The 20,031-nt window shown below is 57.3% G+C and overlaps 2 protein-coding genes across 2 annotated transcripts in view; one reads left to right on the top strand and one right to left on the bottom strand.

Moving 5' to 3' along the window:
- dcst2 (DC-STAMP domain containing 2) overlaps positions 1 to 9,429 on the bottom strand; it is a 44,499-nt gene extending 35,070 nt beyond the window's left edge. The window contains exons 1-4 of the mRNA XM_059642981.1: positions 8,925 to 9,429; positions 3,707 to 3,877; positions 1,243 to 1,344; positions 341 to 535 (exon numbers count right to left, since the gene is read on the bottom strand). Of these exons, the coding sequence (XP_059498964.1) occupies positions 341 to 535; positions 1,243 to 1,344; positions 3,707 to 3,877; positions 8,925 to 9,429 (973 nt within the window). The remainder of the gene's footprint in view (positions 1 to 340; positions 536 to 1,242; positions 1,345 to 3,706; positions 3,878 to 8,924) is intronic.
- A 3,976-nt stretch (positions 9,430 to 13,405) lies between these two features.
- The window catches only part of dcst1 (DC-STAMP domain containing 1), a 97,058-nt gene continuing 90,432 nt past the window's right edge, over positions 13,406 to 20,031 (top strand). Inside the window, exon 1 of the mRNA XM_059642982.1 lies at positions 13,406 to 13,598. Within this exon, the coding sequence (XP_059498965.1) occupies positions 13,406 to 13,598 (193 nt within the window). The remainder of the gene's footprint in view (positions 13,599 to 20,031) is intronic.

Raw genomic sequence — 20,031 nt, forward strand, 5'->3', positions numbered from 1 at the left:
TGTGTGAAAAAGTTACCCCTCAGGCCCCGTTCCCTCTCACCTTAAACCTATGCCCCTCTAGCTTTGGACTCCTCCTACCCTGGGGGGCAAAGACCTTCTCTATTCCCGCTATCCATGCCCCTTATGGTTTTATAAACCTCTATAATCCTCCGACGCTCCAAGGAAAATAGCCTACTCAGCCCCTGAATTATGTACCCGAACCCCTGTTCTACAACAACAGCCAGAGTCCTGCTGTTAATGGGACTGATGTCTGTTATGATCACTATTGCCTACCGGATCCCCTTGACTGCACGCCTCCTCGCTCTGTGCTCCCACCCTGCCTCCCCGAGCGGGACCTCACCTGTGGCCAAGCCACAGAGGGGCTTGACGACATTGACGATGTAGCAGAGGAATCCAAAGATGCTGAGGAGCGACAGGCAGTGGTTAATAGCATCATCAAAGACTTTGATGCATTTCTTGTAGGGCTCCCCCAGCTCCTTGTTACACATGACACCAATGTGGGAGAGCCAGTGCATGATGTTCCTCAAGCTCCTCACTAATTGGTTCAAAACAAAAAGAGGGTATCATTCACTCCCGTCTACCCGCACCGAACCAATCGCGCTTTCCCCTGCCCCAATCATAGCTGCAGCGCCACTGCAGGCAAGACCATGTCATTACACTGTGACATGTTGACATAGGAATTTCCCTCAGCGAGCGAGGCAATGGGAACTCGTGTACAGATTTCGCTTAGGGTAATTTTAAATCAAGATTTGCGGCTTCACTGTTTTCTGAGGCCTCCATTTAAAAATTCACGCAAGGAATGCAGGCATTTCTACTCAGGCTACTATTAATGACCCAGACCTCATTACCCCACGGTGGGGAGGGGGGGCATTAACAGTCAACTCATTCTTGGAGTCCCTCGATTCATCGTTGAAGTAATCTCCTCCCTTTACTTGGGCTCGAGATTTGTAAGGTTTTGCAGCAGACACAGGCCATTCAGCCCAGCCGGTCCACTCCACCACTCATTGCAATCACGACTGACTGGATTTTGGATGGGGGTAGTGTAGAGTCTGTCTGCATTCAGCTCAAATGAGTAGAGGAAGCTTTGCACTGTAGCTAACCCGGTGCTGTCCCTGTCCCTGGGATGGAGGGGGACAGTGTGGAGGGAGCTTCACTCTGTATCTAACCCCGTGCTGACCCGTCCCCGGGAGCGGTTGGTGGGTGTGTGAATGTGGAGGGGTCTGGGATCTTGCTGTGCCCTACCGATGTGCCGAATCGAATTCTTCATGGAAATGAAAAATCTCCGCACGCGGTCACCAACCGACTTGGCCTTCTTTGCGATGATTTTGATCTTATCGAGAGCAGCTGGAGGAGAAGGTGAGAAGGGAAGTTACTGATAGCGTGTGGGTGGGGGGGGTGGGGTGTATTGTGGGGGGGGGGGTGGCAGATGTTGGTGGTGCAGGGTGGTACTGAAGGTGGACCCCAGCCTGCTGGGGCTCAAGTGTGGCCTCATGGGTAATTTGAATGCAGGGGTCACAGAGCAAGGGGCATCCATCCCTGTCCTCTGGGGAACTCCAGCTGGGAATTTCGGAGCACACCGCCCACCGTACACAGCCCCAGAGGCCCATTCCCACTCTACCCACCACCCACCCACCCCCAAACCCCAGCTCCTCCTCCCGGACGCCAACCAGAACAATTCCAACTCCCATCACCTCCATGAGGAGACATCGGCGGGGTAGCGGGACGAAGCTAAGTGCGGTTTTAAGCAGCCCCCTGGTTGGGACACGGAGGTTTGGGGGAGGGGGGTGTTCCCAAGATCAGAGCTGCCACCCCCACAACCCCGTACCGGCCCACCGCTACCCTACTGGCAGCTGACCTATGTCCCATCAGTGGTGGAGATGGGATTTGGGGGACGACAGAGATAGGGAGGGGGTGTAGGGGGCTGGAGGGGGTGACAGGGATAGGGAGAGGGTGTAGGGGGTGACAGAGATAGGGAGGGGCTGGAGGGGGTGACAGAGAGAGGGAGAGGGTGCAGGGGGCTGGAGGAGGTGACAGAGATAGGGAGAGGGTGTAAGGGGCTGGAGGAGGTGACTGACATAGGGAGGGGACGTAAGGGGGATGGAGAGGGTGACAGAGATAGGGAGGGGGTGTAGGGGTCTGGAGGAGGTGACAGGGATAGGGAGGGAGTGTAGGGGGCTGGAGGGGGTGACAGAGATTGGGAGAGGATGAAGGGGGCTGGGAGGAGGTGACAGAGATAGGGAGGGGTGTAGGGGGCTGGAGGGGGTGACAGAGATAGGGAGGGAGTGTAGGGGGCTGGAGGAGGTGACTGACATAGGGAGGGGACGTAAGGGGGCTGGAGGAGGTGACAGGGATAGGGAGGGAGTATGGGGTCTGGAGGAGGTGACAGAGATAGGGAGGGAGTGTAGGGGGCTGGAGGAGGTGACTGACACAGGGAGGGGAGATAGGGGGGATGTAGGGGGTGACAGAGATAGGGAGGGGGTGTAGGGAGCTGGAGGAGGTGACAGAGATAGGGAGGGGGTGTAGGAGGTTGGAGGAGGTGACAGAGATGGGGAGGGGCTGTAAGGGGATGGAGGGGGTGACGGAGATAGGGTGGATGAAGGTGGGGGAGACAGGGATAGGGAAGGGGGTGGAGGGGGCTAGAGGCGGTGGCAGAGAGAGGGAGGTGGTGAAGGGGACTGGACGGGTGACAGAGATAGGGAGGGGGTGGAGGGGGCTGGCGGGGGTGACGGAGATAGGGAGGGGGTGCATGGGGCTGGAGGAGGTGACAGAGATAGGGAGGGGGTGTAGGGGGCTGGAGGAGGTGACAGAGATAGGGAGGGGGTGTAAGGTGCTAGAGAGGGTGACAGAGATAGGGAGGGGGTGCAGGGGGTTGGAAGGGGTGACAGAGATGGGGGGGTGTAGGGGTCTGGAGGAGGTGACAGGGATAGGGAGGGGGTGTAGAGGGCTGGAGGGGGTGACAGAGATAGGGAGTGGGTGTAGGGGGTGACAGAGATAGGGAGGGGGTGACAGAGATAGGGAGGGGTGTAGGGGTCTGGGAGGGGGTGACAGAGATAGGGAGGGGGTGCAGGGGGCTGGGAGGGAGTGACAGATATAGGGAGGGGGTGCAGGGGCTTAGAGGAGGTGACAGAGATAGGGAGGGGTTGTAGGGGGATGAAGGGGGTGACAGAGATAGGGAGGGGGTGTATGGGGTTACAGAGACAGGGAGGGGGTGACAGAGATAGGGAGAGGGTGCAGGGGGTTGGAAGGGGTGACAGAGATAAGGAAGGGATGTAGGGGGCTGGAGGAGATGACAGAGCTCAGGAGGGGGTATTGAAGGTTTGAGGAGGAAACAGAGATAGGGAGGGGGTGTAAGGGCTGGGGGCGTGACAGAGATAGGGAGGGGGTATAGGGGGATGGAGGAGGTGACGGAGATAGGGTGGGAGTGTAGGGGGCTGGAGGGGGTGACAGAGATAGGGAGGGGGCTGGAGGGGGTGACAGAGATCGGGAGGGGGTGTAGGGGGCTGGAGGGGGTGACAGAGATAGGGAGGGGGTGACAGAGATGGGGAGGGGGTGACAGAGATGGGGAGGGGAGTGGGGGCGAATGTGGATCGCGCTCCTGTGGGTAATGGCGGGACTCAGAATGGACATCGAGCAGCCATTTGGCCCATCGCCCACCCCTCAGCACTGTACTAGCCCTCCTACAGGCTCGAGGGGCGCTGCCTCTTACCTACGAGTGGCTCCTTTGCCTTTTCTAGAAGCTCTTTGGTCTGGTTGAGGGCCAGCTCTGCCCCACAGGCAATGGACTCCGAGCCGCGGGTGAAGTTAGTGATGATGTTCTGAAGCGGCCCTTCGACAGTTAGCCCGAAGGCTAGCGCCAGGAGAAACGACTTACCTTGCTCTGGGTGGTGTAAAAGAAACAGAAAACGTCAACCTTCCTGGTAAACTCCAGGGACGCGCCTTGCGTTGCTGACGTCCTGGTTTCCATCCTGAGGCCTTCTCCCAGTGAGAGAGCCTCCACCCCTTTCTCTGGCCCTGCCTGGGCCCTGCACCTCATTCTTTCATCGGACAGTTTTGGTAGGGTGGGTGGGGGGGGTCGCAGGAAGAGGCTACGATTGGCCTCCACGTCCCTAAATGCACGCCCCAACCCCTGAACTGAGCCTCTTGCTCAGGGCGTTTGAATGGATCCCAGTTTTGGGGGCTTTGGCCTGGAGTCACGTGTAGGCCCAGATTAGCTTCAGGACAGCACATTTCCTTGCCCCATGAGTGAGCCTTGTGACTGTTGTTTTTCTATTTTAACCATGATCGTTGATGATCGCTGTCTCCAATGGCTACGCCACTCGATTATATTCTAAAGCCAACCACCCCCACGCCAGTGAGGGGGGGAATTTGAAACGACGTCTCCCCAGAGTATTGAGCATCTGGGGACAATTCCCAACCTGGTAATGTTTGAGCTGGCTCAGAGAGGGGCTGAGTGAGAGAGGGGAGCTGGCGGAGGGGTGGGGGGGCGCATGGAATTCCGGCTCTGATTTGCACGCGGCTCTCGGGGGTCACCGCCGTCCGAAATTATTGACCAGCTCGAACTGAGTAAATGACAGTGTTGTACAGATAAGTTTGAGCAAACATTCCCAGTGTTCGACAGGCCATTCAGCCCTCACCCCGCACCCCCTCTCTACCATGGCTATCTCCAGCTCACAGCCATAACATTTCTGAAAGGATAATGGAGGTGGGAGATACAGAGAATGTTGGGCTAGTTTTGGAAGAGCGCAGAGGATGGTTTCTCCCTCTGAAGTGCAGGGGGACTGACTCCTGTGGGTAGTTGGGGGTGTGGAGAATGGGAGACTCACTCCTGTGGGTAGTGGGGGGGGGAGAATCGGGGGGGCTCGCTCCCATGGAGAGTGGGCGGGTGGGGAGAATGGGGGATTTGCTCGCGTGGGGAGTTGGTGTGGAGAATGGGGGCTCGCTCCCACCGGGAGTTGTGGGGACAGAGAATGGGGGACTCGCTCCTGAGGGGTGTAGTTGGGGTGGAGAATGGAGGCTCGCTCCTGCAGGTAGTTGGTGGGTGGAGAATGGGAGACTCACTCCTGTGGGTAGTGGCGGGGAGAATGGGGGGGAGGGGGCTCGCTCCCATGGAGAGTGGGCGGGTGGGGAGAATGGGGGATTCGCTCGCACAGGGAGTGGGTGTGGAAAATGGGGGCTCGCTCCCACCGGGAGTTGTGGGGACAGAGAATGGGGGACTCGCTCCTGAGGGGTGTAGTTGGGGTGGAGAATGGAGGCTCGCTCCTGCAGGTAGTTGGTGGGTGGAGAATGGGGGACTCACTCCTGCGGGTAGTGGGGTCCGGAGAATGGGGGACTCACTCCTGAGGGTAGTCAGGGGGAGAATGGAGGGGGGCTTGCTCCCATGGAGAGTGGGCGGGTGGGGAGAATGGGGGCTCGCTCCCACCGGGAGTTGTGGGGACAGAGAATGGGGGATTTGCTCCCACGGGGAGTAGTTGGGGGGGAGAATGGAGGACTCACTCCCACAGGGAGTAGTTGGGGGGCAGAATTGGGGTCTCACTCCCCCGGGGAGTTAGGGAAGCAGAGAATGAGGGATAATAAAATGTGAGGCTGGATGAACACAGCAGGCCAAGCAGCATCTCAGGAGCAAAAAAGCTGACGTTTCGGGCCTAGACCCTTCATCAGAGAGGGGGATGGGGAGAGGGAACTGGAATAAATAGGGAGAGAGGGGGAGGCGGACCGAAGATGGAGAGTAAAGAAGATAGGTGGAGAGAGCATAGGTGGGGAGGTAGGGAGGGGATAGGTCAGTCCAGGGAAGACGGACAGGTCAAGGAGGTGGGATGAGGTTAGTAGGTAGCTGGGGGTGCGGCTTGGGGTGGGAGGAAGGGATGGGTGAGAGGAAGAACCGGTTAGGGAGGCAGAGACAGGTTGGACTGGTTTTGGGATGCAGTGGGTGGGGGGGAAGAGCTGGGCTGGTTGTGTGGTGCAGTGGGGGGAGGGGACGAACTGGGCTGGTTTAGGGATGCAGTAGGGGAAGGGGAGATTTTGAAACTGGTGAAGTCCACATTGATACCATTGGGCTGCAGGGTTCCCAGGCAGAATATGAGCTGCTGTTCCTGCAACCTTCGGGTGGCATCATTGTGGCAGTGCAGGAGGCCCATGATGGACATGTCATCTAAAGAATGGGAGGGGGAGTGGAAATGGTTGGCGTCTGGGAGGTGCAGTTGTTTGTTGCGAACTGAGCGGAGGTGTTCTGCAAAGCGGTCTCCAAGCCTCCGCTTGGTTTCCCCAATGTAGAGGAAGCTGCACCGGGTACAGTGGATGCAGTATACCACATTGGCAGATGTGCAGGTGAACCTCTGCTTAATGTGGAATGTCATCTTGGGGCCTGGGATGGGGGTGAGGGAGGAGGTGTGGGGACAAGTGTAGCATTTGGTGTCACGGACGTAGGTGGGGAGTTCCTGGACCAAAGGGGAGAAAATGGAGTCCAGATAGGTGGAGATGAGTTCAGTTGGGCAGGAGCAGGCTGAGACGATGGGTCGACCAGGGCAGGCAGGTTTGTGGATTTTGGGAAGGAGATAGAAACGGGCCGTGTGGGGCTGGGGAACAATGAGGTTGGAGGCTGTGGGTGGGAGGTCCCCTGAGGTGATGAGGTCGTGAATGGTGCCCACCGTGACACCACCCACGCCCTCCACCTCCTCCAGGACTTCCAATTCCCTGGCCCCCAACACCTCATATTCATCATGGACGTCCAGTCCCTGTACACCTGCATTCCGCATGGAGATGGCCTCAAGGCCCTCCGCTTCTTCCTGTCCCGCAGGCCCGACCAGTCCCCCTCCACCGACGCCCTCATCCGCCGAGCCGAACTCGTCCTCACACTCAACAACTTCTCTTTTGACTCCTCCCACTTCCTACAGACTAAGGGGGTGGCCATGGGTACCCGCATGGGCCCCAGCTATGCCTGCCTCTTTGTAGGTTACGTGGAACAGTCCCTCTTCCGCACCTACACAGGCCCCAATCCCACCTCTTCCTCCGGTACATTGATGACTGTATCGGCGCCACCTCTTGCTCCCCAGAGGAGCTCGAACAGTTCATCCACTTCACCAACACCTTCCACCCCAACCTTCAGTTCACCTGGGCCATCTCCAGCACATCCCTCACCTTCCTGGACCTCTCAGTCTCCATCTCAGGCAACCAGCTTGTAACTGATGTCCATTTCAAGCCCACCGACTCCCACAGCTACCTAGAATACACCTCGTCCCACCCCCCCTCCTGCAAAAATTCCATCCCCTATTCCCAATTCCTCCGCCTCCGCCGCATCTGCTCCCACGATAAGACATTCCACTCCCGCACATCCCAGATGTCCAAGTTCTTTAAGGGCCGCAACTTTCCCCCCACAGTGATCGAGAACGCCCTTAATCGCGTCTCCTGTATTTCCCGCAACACATCCCTCACACCCCGCCCCCGCCACAACCGCCCCTAGAGGATCCCCCTCGTTCTCACACACCACCCTACCAACCTCCGGATACAACGCATCATCCTCCGACACTTCCGCCATTTACAATCCGACCCCACCACCCAAGACATTTTTCCATCCCCCCCCGCTGTCTGCTTTCCGGAGAGACCACTCTCTCCGTGACTCCCTTGTTCGCTCCACACTGCCCTCCAACCCCGCCACACCCGGCACCTTCCCCTGCAACCGCAGGAAATGCTACACTTGTCCCCACACCTTCTCCCTCACCCCTATCCCAGGCCCCAAGATGACATTCCATATTAAGCCGAGGTTCACCTGCACATCTGCCAATGTGGTATACTGCATCCACTGCACCCGGTGCGGCTTCCTCTACATTGGGGAAACCAAGCGGAGGCTTGGGGACCGCTTTGCAGAACACCTCCGCTCAGTTCGCAACAAACAACTGCACCTCCCAGTCGCCAACCATTTCCACTCCCCCTCCCATTCTCTAGATGACATGTCCATCATCGGCCTCCTGCACTGCCACAATGATGCCACCCGAAGGTTGCAGGAACAGCAACTCATATTCCGCTTGGGAACCCTGCAGCCATATGGTATCAATGTGGGCTTCACCAGTTTCAAAATCTCCCCTTCCCCCACCGCATCCCTAAACCAGCCCAGTTCGTCCCCTCCCCCCACTGCACCACACAACCAGCCCAGCTCTTCCCCCCCACCCACTGCATCCCAAAACCAGTCCAACCTGTCTCTGCCTCCCTAACCGGTTCTTCCTCTCACCCATCCCTTCCTCCCACCCCAAGCCGCACCCCCAGCTACCTACTAACCTCATCCCACCTCCTTGACCTGTCCGTCTTCCCTGGACTGACCTATCCCCTCCCTACCTCCCCACCTATACTCTCTCCACCTATCTTCTTTACTCTCCATCTTCGGTCCTCCTCCCCCTCTCTCCCTATTTATTCCAGAACCCTCACCCCATCCCCCTGTCTGATGAAGGGTCTAGGCCCGAAACGTCAGCTTTTGTGCTCCTGAGATGCTGCTTGGCCTGCTGTGTTCATCCAGCCTCACATTTTATTATCTTGGAATTCTCCAGCATCTGCAGTTCCCATTATCTCTGAGAGAATGAGGGACCTGCTCCTGTGGGCATTTGGGTGAGGGGAGAATGGGGGACTCGCTCCCGCGGGGAGTGTTGGTTGGGGGACAATGGGAAACTCACTCCCACGGGGAGTAGTTGGGGGGTAGAATTGGGGATGTGGTGGGGGTGTGGCGAGGGGCAACTTAGAAACAGGGTTAGCCTCATTGAAGGGGGGCTCTGGACAAACACATGAGAGGCCTGGGGCCATAGTCTGAAGTTGTTGGGGGGAGGGAGGCTAGCATGGAGCGGGAATGTTGATGTGGAGCGGTTCCCCAAATCCAGAGCCCCCCGCCCTCTCTCCGACCGGGTGTAAGTGGGGATAGGTGCGCAGGAAGGGGACGAACTCACTGGAGAAAATGTGGGGCACCATGAGGAGGACGTTGACACGGATTTTGGCGGAGAGGCCCATTCCCAGGCCCAGGAGGACAGCGATGGTGATGGTGGCGACCAGGCAGTACCACAGGTTGTATTCCTGGATGAAGAGGACAAACAGGCCGTAGACGCTGGTGAAGGTCAAGCCGAAGATTAGGCCGCCAGTGCTTCGCAAGCACTCCTTCACGACATTGTCCTCCTCGATGCTGGCCTGCTGCGGAGGCCGAAGCTTGGCCTGTGCTGCCAGCAACTCATCCGCCCGCTTCCAGCACTCGAGCTCAGGGCAACAGAGGCACAAGGACTCAAAGCACATCTGGGGCCGGCGTTTCCTGTAGACAGTGTAGCGGGCTTTCCTGGGGTGGCCTGTCAGGATGTAAATCCACTTCAGGACAAGGACCCTCAACCTCTCCTTCCAGGGCTCGGCCTGTCCCCGGTTCAGACTCTTCCAGGCGGCCCTCAGGATTTTATTCCGAGTCGGCATGTCACCTGGACAAGGAGAGAGAGGAGGGGGGGGAGCGGGTCACTCCAGGGGGGACACCAAAACTAACGGTCCCCTCCTGCGCCCGCCCCCCCCCCAACCCCATCCTTTGCCAATGTCGCCCATCACCGGGATACTGCACCGATATTCCTCATACTCGGCCCGCAGTGATGGGAATGCAGGAATCCGACAGCGCCCGCTCCCTCAGCACTGACCCTCTGACAGCGCCGGCTCCCTCAGCACTGACCCTCCGACAGTGCCCACTCCATCAGCGCTGACCCTCCGACAGTGCCCGCTCCCTCAGCACTGACCCTCCGACAGCGCCCGCTCCATCAGCACTGACCCTCCGACAGCGCCCGCTCCCTCAGCACTGACCCTCCGACAGCGCCCACTCCCCCGGCACTGACCCTCCGACTGCGCCCGCTCCCTCAGCACTGACCCTCCGACAGCACCCACTCCCCCGGCACTGACCCTCCGACAGTGCCCGCTCCCTCAGCACTGACCCTCCGACAGTGCCCGCTCCCTCAGCACTGACCCTCCGACAGCACCCGCTCCATCAGCACTGACCCTCCGACAGCGCCCGCTCCCTCAGCACTGACCCTCCGACAGCGCCCGCTCCCTCAGCGCCGACCCTCCGACAGCGCCCGCTCCCTCAGCACTGACCCTCCGACAGCGCCCGCTCCCTCAGCGCCGACCCTCTGACAGTGCCCGCTCCCTCAGCGCTGACCCTCCGACAGCGCCCACTCCCTCAGCCCTGACCCTCCAACAGCGCCCGCTCCTTCAGCACTGACCATCCGACAGCTCCCACTCCCTCAGCACTGACCATCCGACAGCACCCACTCCCTCGGTGCTGACCCTCCGACAGTGCAGCACACCTGAGGCAAGGCTCCTTCTACTCTTTTAAACTGAAAATAAAGCTCCCTCTGCACTGTCCTCCATCAAACACTCCCAGGACAGGGACAGCACAGGGTTAGATACAGAGTAAAGCTACCTCTACATTGTCCCCCATCAAACACTGTCAGGGGACAGGGACAGCACGGGGTTAGATACTGAGTGGAGCGTTAATCCTGTGTTCCATTGGAAATGTCCTGGAGACCCTATTCCCTTTAGTCCTGCATCCCGACCGCCCTCTCTGCCCGAAGGTCCCTCACTCTCCCCCTCTACCCCACAGTCCGGTTCCGTTCTCTGATTCTCGCCAATCCACACTCTCCAAACTCCCGGCCGAGCGACCCTCCTGCTGCCGGGGCTACGGTTTCTCCCTCGTTCTGGCCCTCCCCATCCCATCGCCCCACCCAACCCCACCTCCTTGATCGGAACCTCCTCCCTCGCAACTCAGATCCCCTCGATCCTCAATCTCGATGTTGATGTCCTCGCCGTTCTTGCGAGATGGGGTTTTAGACTGACCCCCTCCCTCATTTATTTACCTTCTGGCCTATTTTGAGAAGTGGGGGGGTGCAATTTTATTTTAGCCAATGGCCATATTTATGCCCCTCCCCTCACACCCCGTTATGACGATGTCTCCCATCGAAGTGAGCCCCAGTCCTGAGCAAATTCCCCTCTGTCCCTCCTGAAGCGTGTGTCCGTGATCCCTGCTTCCTTTAATAACTGACCCCTGGGTTCGACCACCACTCTGCCCCCGACCAATGGGTGTTCTAGAATGCCCAGGCGAAAGCCCATTGGCCATTCCCCCTCTCCAAGCGATGTATCTGCCTCGTCCTATTGGCCAATAGAAGGTGTGCAGTGTGTTATTATTCGAAGATCTCACAGTGCTGCCTGGAGACAACGAGAGCAGATTAATCAAGGGGTTCACATTGGCTAAGCCCAGGCCCAACCCCAACATCCATCCCCTTCATAAACCTTTTGGGTTGTAGAGCTGCACAGCATGGAAACAGACCCTTCGGGCCAACCCATCTGTGCTGACTCAGTTATCTTGTATTAACCATTTGCCAGTATTTGCCCCCCTAACCCCTTCCTATCCATGCCCCCATCCTGATGCCTTTTAAATGCTGTAACTGTACCAGCCCCCACCCACTTCCTCCTTCCATACACGCACCACCCTCTGTGTGAAAAAGTTACCCCTCAGGTCCCGTTCCCCTCTCACCTTAAACCAATGCCCCTCTAGTTTTGGGCTCCCCCTACCCCTGGGGTAAAAGACCTTGCCTATCCCCCCTATCCATGCCCCTCATGGTTTTATAAACCTCTATAAGGTTTCCCCACAGCCTCCGACGCTCCGGGGAAAACAGCCTCAGCCTCTCCCTGTAGCTCAAACCCTCCGACATCCCTGTAAATCTTTCCTGACCCTTTCACAACATCCTTCCTGTAGCAGGGAGACCAGGATTGAACGCAGTATTCCCAAAGCGGCCCTCACCAATGTCCTGTACAGCTACAACATGACCATCCCAGCTCCAATATCACCAGATTTTAAAGAAAGGGTAACAGAAAGGACCATTGATGGTAACATGATTAGAGTCGTAGGTTCATACAGCACAGAAACAGACGCTTCAGCCCAACCAGTCTGTGCTGACCATTGTCCCAAACTAAACTAGTCCCACCTGCCTGCTCCTGGCCCATATCCCTCCAAACCTTTCCTATTCACTTACTTATCCAAATGTCTTTTAAACGCTGTAACCTCTGGACGTTCATTCCACAGAAGAACCACCCTATGTGTAAAAAATCTGCCCCTAGTGTTTTTTTTAATCTTTCTCCTCTCACCTTAAAGATTTGTCCTTTAGACCTGAAATCCCCTTCACAAAATCATAGATGTGAGGAGCTGCATTTTGGGGAAAGGCACATCAGGGCAGGACTAATACACTTAATGGTGAGGCCCTGGGGAGTGTCACTGAACAGAGAGACCTTGGGGGGGCAGGTACAGAGCTCCCTGAAAGTGGAGTCGCAGGTAGACAGGGCGGTGAGGAAGGTGTTCGGTACACTTCCCTTTATGGGTCAGTGCGTTGAGTAGAGGGAGTTGGGAGGGTCATGTTGGGGCTGTACAGGACATTGGTTAGGGCCACTTTGGGAATACTGCGTCCAATCCTGGTCTCACTGCTACAGGAAGGATGTTGTGAAAGGGTCAGGAAAAGATTTACAGGGATGTCGGAGGGTTTGAGCTACAGGGAGAGGCTGGGGCTGTTTTTCCCGGAGTGTCGGAGGCTGAGGGGGGGACCTTATAGAGGTTTATAAAACCATGAGGGGCTTGGGCAGGCGGATAGACAAGGTCTTTTCCCCCGGGGTAGGGGGAGTCCAAAACTAGAGGGGCATAGGTTTAAGGTGAGAGGGGAAAGGGCCCTGAGGGGTAACTTTTTCACACAGAGGGTGGTGCGTGTATGGAACGAGGAGGTGGGTGGGGGCTGGTACAGTTACAGCATTTAAAAGGCATCAGGATGGGGACATGGATAGGAAGGGGTTAGAGGGATAGGGGGGCAAATGCTGGTAAATGGGGCTGGTTCAGTTAAGAAGGGAAAAGGAATCAGCGAAGATTTGTAAGGGGGACAGATATGCAACAGGAAAGAACAGGAGGGGGAGCTTTGGAGACAGTGGGACTGATTGGAGGTCTTCGAAAGAGATGGGACAGAGGCGGTAGGCTGAATGGCCTTATTTTTCATGGAAGGCTGCGCCATTCTAAGGGGTCACTGCCCAACAGTTCAAAGGAATCACCTATTTGTTCCATCACAGTGAGTTTGTCATGTCAGAATGGAGCAGATTAGATTCTAGACCCTCTGGGAGATTCCCCAGAGCGGGTAGTAATGGTCACGTTCTGAGCCCGAGGAGAGACAAACTGAAAGGACAGTGTGTGCAAGAGGGTGAGGGAAAGAGGGCTGAGGAAAATGAACAGGAAGACAGAGAACAAGACAGCACAGGGCGAAAGATGATGAGAGAGAGGAGGAAGAAGGTGTAGGAACCAGAGCGAAGGAGGGAGGGAGGCAGAGCTAAAAGAAAGCAGAGTGAGGAGACAGGTGAGGGGACACCGAGAGCAGGGGAGATGGAAGAGTATGGGCAAGAAATTGAGGACAGGGAGCCAACCAGGGACAAGTGGGATGAGGAGAATCGAGGGGAAAGCAGAGGGTATCGAGGAAAGAGGAGACGACACAGGGAGAATGAAAAGAACGAAGCAGTGGAAGAGGCTGGAGAAAAGAAAACAAACGGAAAGCAGAAAGGGAAGATCCCACATTCAAGTAAGCCATCTTCCAATGTAGTCAAAACTTTTTCAATTGTCAGCAATGAATGACAAGAGAAGGGGCTCTCTGGCTCATCAGGTCCACACCCAACGCTCCCAACAGGATCCTAACCCCATCCCTGTAATCCTGCATTTCACACGGCCAAATCACCCGAACCCACACATCCCTGGGCACTACGGGGCAATTTAGCACGGCCAAATCACCCTAACCCACACATCCCTGGGCACTACGGGACAATTTAGCACGGCCAATCCCACCCTGACCCGCACATCCCTGGGCACTACGGGGCAATTTAGCACGGCCAGTCCCACTCTAACCCGCACATTCCTGGCCACTACGGGACAATTCAGCACGGCCAATTCCACCCTACCCCGCACATCCCTGGGCACTACGGGGCAATTTAGCACGACCAATCCCACCCTAACCCACACGTCCCTCGGCACTACGGGGCAATTTATCACGGCCAATCCACCCTAACCCGCACATCCCTCGGCACTACGGGACGATTTAGCACGGCCAATCCACCCTAACCCACACATCCCTGGGCACTACGGGGCAATTTAGCACGGCCAATCCACCCTAACCCACACATTCCTGGGCACTACGGGACAATTTAGCACGTCCAATCCACCCTAACCCGCACATCGCTGGGCACGACGGGACAATTTAGCACAGCCAATCCCACTCTAACCCGCACATCCCTGGGCACTACGGGGCAATTTAGCACGGCCAATCCACCCTAACCCGCACATCCCTGGGCACTACGGGACAATTTAGCACGGCCAATCCACCCAAACCCGCACATCCCTGGGCACTACGGGACAATTTAGCACGGCCAATCCACCCAAACCCGCACATTCCTGGCCACTATGGGACAATTTAGCATGGCCAATCCCACCCTAACCCGCACATCCCTGGGCACTACGGGACAATTTAGCACGGCCAATCCTACCCGAACCTGCACATCCCTGGGCACTACGGGACAATTTAGCATGGCGAATCCACCCTAACCCACACATCCCTGGGCACTACGGGACAATTTAGCACAGCCAATCCCACCCTAACCCACACATCCCTGGGCACTACGGGGCAATTTAGCACAGCCAATCAACCCTAACCCGCACATCCCTGGGCACTAGGTGACAATTTAGCACGGCCAATCCACACTATCCCGCACATCCCTGGGCACTACGGGAGAATTTAGCACGGCCAATCCACCCTAACCCGCACATCCCTGGGCACTATGGGACAATTTAGCACGGCCAATCCACCCTAACCCGCACTTCCCTAGGCACTACGGGACAATTTAGCACGGCCAATCCACCCTAACCCACACATCCCTGGGCACAACGGGACAATTTAGCACGGCCAACCAACCCTAACCCGCACTTCCCTGGGCACTACGGGACAATTTAGCACGGCCAATCCACCCTAACCCGCACATCCCTGGGCACTACGGGACAATTTAAGACGGCCAATCCCACCCTAACCCGCACATCCCTGGGCACTACAGGACAATTTAGCACGGCCACTCCACCCTAACCCGCACATCCCTGGGCACTACGGGACAATTTTGCACAGCCAATCCCACCCTAACCCGCACATCCCTGTGCACTACGGGACAATTTAGCACGGCCAATCACACCCAAACCCGCACATCCCTGGGCACTACGGGACACTTTAGCACGGCCAATCCACCCTGACCCACACATCCCTGGGCACTACGGGACAATTTAGCACGGCCAATCCACCGTAACCCGCACATCCCTGGGCACTACGGGACAATTTAGCACGGCCAATCCCACCCTAACCCGCACATCCCTGGGCACTACGGGACAATTTAGCACAGCCAATCCCACCCTAAGGCGCACATCCCTGGGCACTACGGGACAATTTAGCACGGCCAATCCCACCCGAACCCGCACATCCCTGGGCACTATGGGACAATTTAGCACGGCCAGTCCACCCTAACCCGCACATCCCTGGGCACTACGGGGCAATTCAGCACGGCCAATCCACCCTAACCCACACATCCTTGGGCACTACGGGACAATTTAGCACGGCCAATCCACCCTAACCCGCACATCCCTGGGCACTACGGGACAATTTAGCACGGCCAATCCCACCCTAACCCGCACATCCCTGTGCACTACGGGACAATTTAGCACGGCCAATCACACCCAAACCCGCACATCCCTGGGCACTACGGGACACTTTAGCACGGCCAATCCACCCTGACCCACACATCCCTGGGCACTACGGGACAATTTAGCACGGCCAATCCACCGTAACCCGCACATCCCTGGGCACTACGGGACAATTTAGCACGGCCAATCCCACCCTAACCCGCACATCCCTGGGCACTACGGGACAATTTAGCACAGCCAATCCCACCCTAAGGCGCACATCCCTGTGCACTACGGGACAATTTAGCACGGCCAATCCCACCCGAACCCGCACATCCCTGGGCACTATGGGACAATTTAGCACGGCCAGTCCACCCTAACCCGCACATCCCTGGGCACTACGGGGCAATTCAGCACGGCCAATCCACCCTAACCCACACATCCTTGGGCACTACGGGACAATTTAGCACGGCCAATCCACCCTAACCCGCACATCCCTGGGCACTACGGGACAATTTAGCACGGCCAATCCACCCTAACCTGCACATCCCTGGGCACTACGGGACAATTTAGCACGGCCAGTCCCACTAGAACCCACACATTCCTGGCCACTACGGGACAATTTAGCACGGCCAATCCACCCAAACCCGCACATTCCTGGCCAGTATGGGACAATTTAGTATGGCCAATCCCACCCTAACCCGCACATCCCTGGGCACTGCGGGACAATTTAACACGGCCAATCCCACCCGAAACCGCACATCCCTGGGCACGACGGGACAATTTAGCACGACCAATCCCACCCTAACCCACACATCCCTGGGCACTACGGGGCAATTTAGCACGGCCAATCCACCCTAACCCGCACATCCCTGGTCACTACGGGACAATTTAGCACGGCCAATCCACCCGAACCAGCACATCTCTGGGCACTACGGGACAATTTAGCACGGCCAATCCACCCTAACCCGCACATCCCTGGGCACTACGGGACAATTTAGCACGGCCAATCCCACACTTAGCCGCACATCCCTGTGCACAACGGGACAATTTAGCACGGCCAATCCACCCTAACCCCCACATCCCTGGGCACTATGGGACAATTTAGCACGGCCAATCCACCCTATCCCGCACATCCCTGGGCACTATGGGACAATTTAGCACAGCCAATCAACCCTAACCCACACATCCCTGGGCACTACGGGACAATTTAGCACGGCCAATCTACCCTAACCCGCTCATCCCTGGGCACTACGGGACAATTTAGCACAGCCAATCCCACCCTAACCCGCACATCCCTGGGCACGAGGGGACAATTTAGCACGGCCAATCCACCCTAACCCGCACATCCCTGGGCACTACGGGAGAATTTAGCACGGCCAATCCCACCCTAACCCGCACATCCCTGGGCACTACGGGACAATTTATCATGGCCAACCCACCCGAACCCACACATCCTTGGGCACTACGGGACAATTTAGCACGGCCAATCCACCCTAACCCGCACCTCCCTGGGCACTACGGGACAATTTAGCACGGCCAATCCACCCGAACCCACACATCCCTGGGCACTACGGGACAATTTAGCACGGCCAATCCACCCTAACCCACACATCCCTGGGCACTACGGGACAATTTAGCACGGCCAATCTCACCCTAACCCGCACATCCCTGGGCACTACGGGACAATTTAGCACAGCCAATCCCACCCTAAGCCGCACATCCCTGGGCACTACGGGACAATTTAGCACGGCCAATCCCACCCGAACCCGCACATCCCTGGGCACTACGGGACAATTTAGCACGGCCAATCCACCCTAACCCACACATCCCTGGGTACTACGGGACAATTTAGCATGGCCAACCCACCCTAACCCGCACTTCCCTGGGCACTACGGGACAATTTAGCACGGCCAACCCACCCTAACACGCACATCCCTGGGCACTACAGGACAATTTAGCACAGCCACTCCACCCTAACCCGCACATCCCAGGGCACTACGGGACAATTTTGCACAGCCAATCTCACCCTAACCCGCACATCCCTGTGCTCTACGGGACAATTTAGCACGGCCAATCCACCCTAACCCACACATCCCTGGGTACTACGGGACAATTTAGCATGGCCAACCCACCCTAACCCGCACTTCCCTGGGCACTACGGGACAATTTAGCACGGCCAACCCACCCTAACACGCACATCCCTGGGCACTACAGGACAATTTAGCACAGCCACTCCACCCTAACCCGCACATCCCTGGGCACTACGGGACAATTTTGCACAGCCAATCCCACCCTAACCCGCACATCCCTGTGCACTACGGGACAATTTAGCACGGCCAATCACACCCAAACCCGCACATCCCTGGGCACTACGGGACACTTTAGCACGGCCAATCCACCCTGACCCACACATCCCTGGGCACTACGGGACAATTTAGCACGGCCAATCCACCGTAACCCGCACATCCCTGGGCACTACGGGACAATTTAGCACGGCCAATCCCACCCTAACCCGCACATCCCTGGGCACTACGGGACAATTTAGCACAGCCAATCCCACCCTAAGGCGCACATCCCTGGGCACTACGGGACAATTTAGCACGGCCAATCCCACCCGAACCCGCACATCCCTGGGCACTATGGGACAATTTAGCACGGCCAGTCCACCCTAACCCGCACATCCCTGGGCACTACGGGGCAATTCAGCACGGCCAATCCACCCTAACCCACACATCCTTGGGCACTACGGGACAATTTAGCACGGCCAATCCACCCTAACCCGCACATCCCTGGGCACTACGGGACAATTTAGCACGGCCAATCCCACCCTAACCCGCACATCCCTGTGCACTACGGGACAATTTAGCACGGCCAATCACACCCAAACCCGCACATCCCTGGGCACTACGGGACACTTTAGCACGGCCAATCCACCCTGACCCACACATCCCTGGGCACTACGGGACAATTTAGCACGGCCAATCCACCGTAACCCGCACATCCCTGGGCACTACGGGACAATTTAGCACGGCCAATCCCACCCTAACCCGCACATCCCTGGGCACTACGGGACAATTTAGCACAGCCAATCCCACCCTGAGGCGCACATCCCTGTGCACTACGGGACAATTTAGCACGGCCAATCCCACCCGAACCCGCACATCCCTGGGCACTATGGGACAATTTAGCACGGCCAGTCCACCCTAACCCGCACATCCCTGGGCACTACGGGGCAATTCAGCACGGCCAATCCACCCTAACCCACACATCCTTGGGCACTACGGGACAATTTAGCACGGCCAATCCACCCTAACCCGCGCATCCCTGGGCACTACGGGACAATTTAGCACGGCCAATCCACCCTAACCTGCACATCCCTGGGCACTACGGGACAATTTAGCACGGCCAGTCCCACTAGAACCCACACATTCCTGGCCACTACGGGACAATTTAGCACGGCCAATCCACCCAAACCCGCACATTCCTGGCCAGTATGGGACAATTTAGTATGGCCAATCCCACCCTAACCCGCACATCCCTGGGCACTGCGGGACAATTTAACACGGCCAATCCCACCCGAAACCGCACATCCCTGGGCACGACGGGACAATTTAGCACGACCAATCCCACCCTAACCCACACATCCCTGGGCACTACGGGGCAATTTAGCACGGCCAATCCACCCTAACCCGCACATCCCTGGTCACTACGGGACAATTTAGCACGGCCAATCCACCCGAACCAGCACATCTCTGGGCACTACGGGACAATTTAGCACGGCCAATCCACCCTAACCCGCACATCCCTGGGCACTACGGGACAATTTAGCACGGCCAATCCCACACTTAGCCGCACATCCCTGTGCACAACGGGACAATTTAGCACGGCCAATCCACCCTAACCCCCACATCCCTGGGCACTATGGGACAATTTAGCACGGCCAATCCACCCTATCCCGCACATCCCTGGGCACTATGGGACAATTTAGCACAGCCAATCAACCCTAACCCACACATCCCTGGGCACTACGGGACAATTTAGCACGGCCAATCTACCCTAACCCGCTCATCCCTGGGCACTACGGGACAATTTAGCACAGCCAATCTACCCTAACCCGCTCATCCCTGGGCACTACGGGACAATTTAGCACAGCCAATCCCACCCTAACCCGCACATCCCTGGGCACGAGGGGACAATTTAGCACGGCCAATCCACCCTAACCTGCACATCCCTGGGCACTACGGGACAATTTAGCACGGCCAGTCCCACTAGAACCCACACATTCCTGGCCACTACGGGAC

Source organism: Stegostoma tigrinum, chromosome 47 (assembly GCF_030684315.1).
Source record: "Stegostoma tigrinum isolate sSteTig4 chromosome 47, sSteTig4.hap1, whole genome shotgun sequence".
Taxonomy (NCBI): domain Eukaryota; kingdom Metazoa; phylum Chordata; class Chondrichthyes; order Orectolobiformes; family Stegostomatidae; genus Stegostoma; species Stegostoma tigrinum.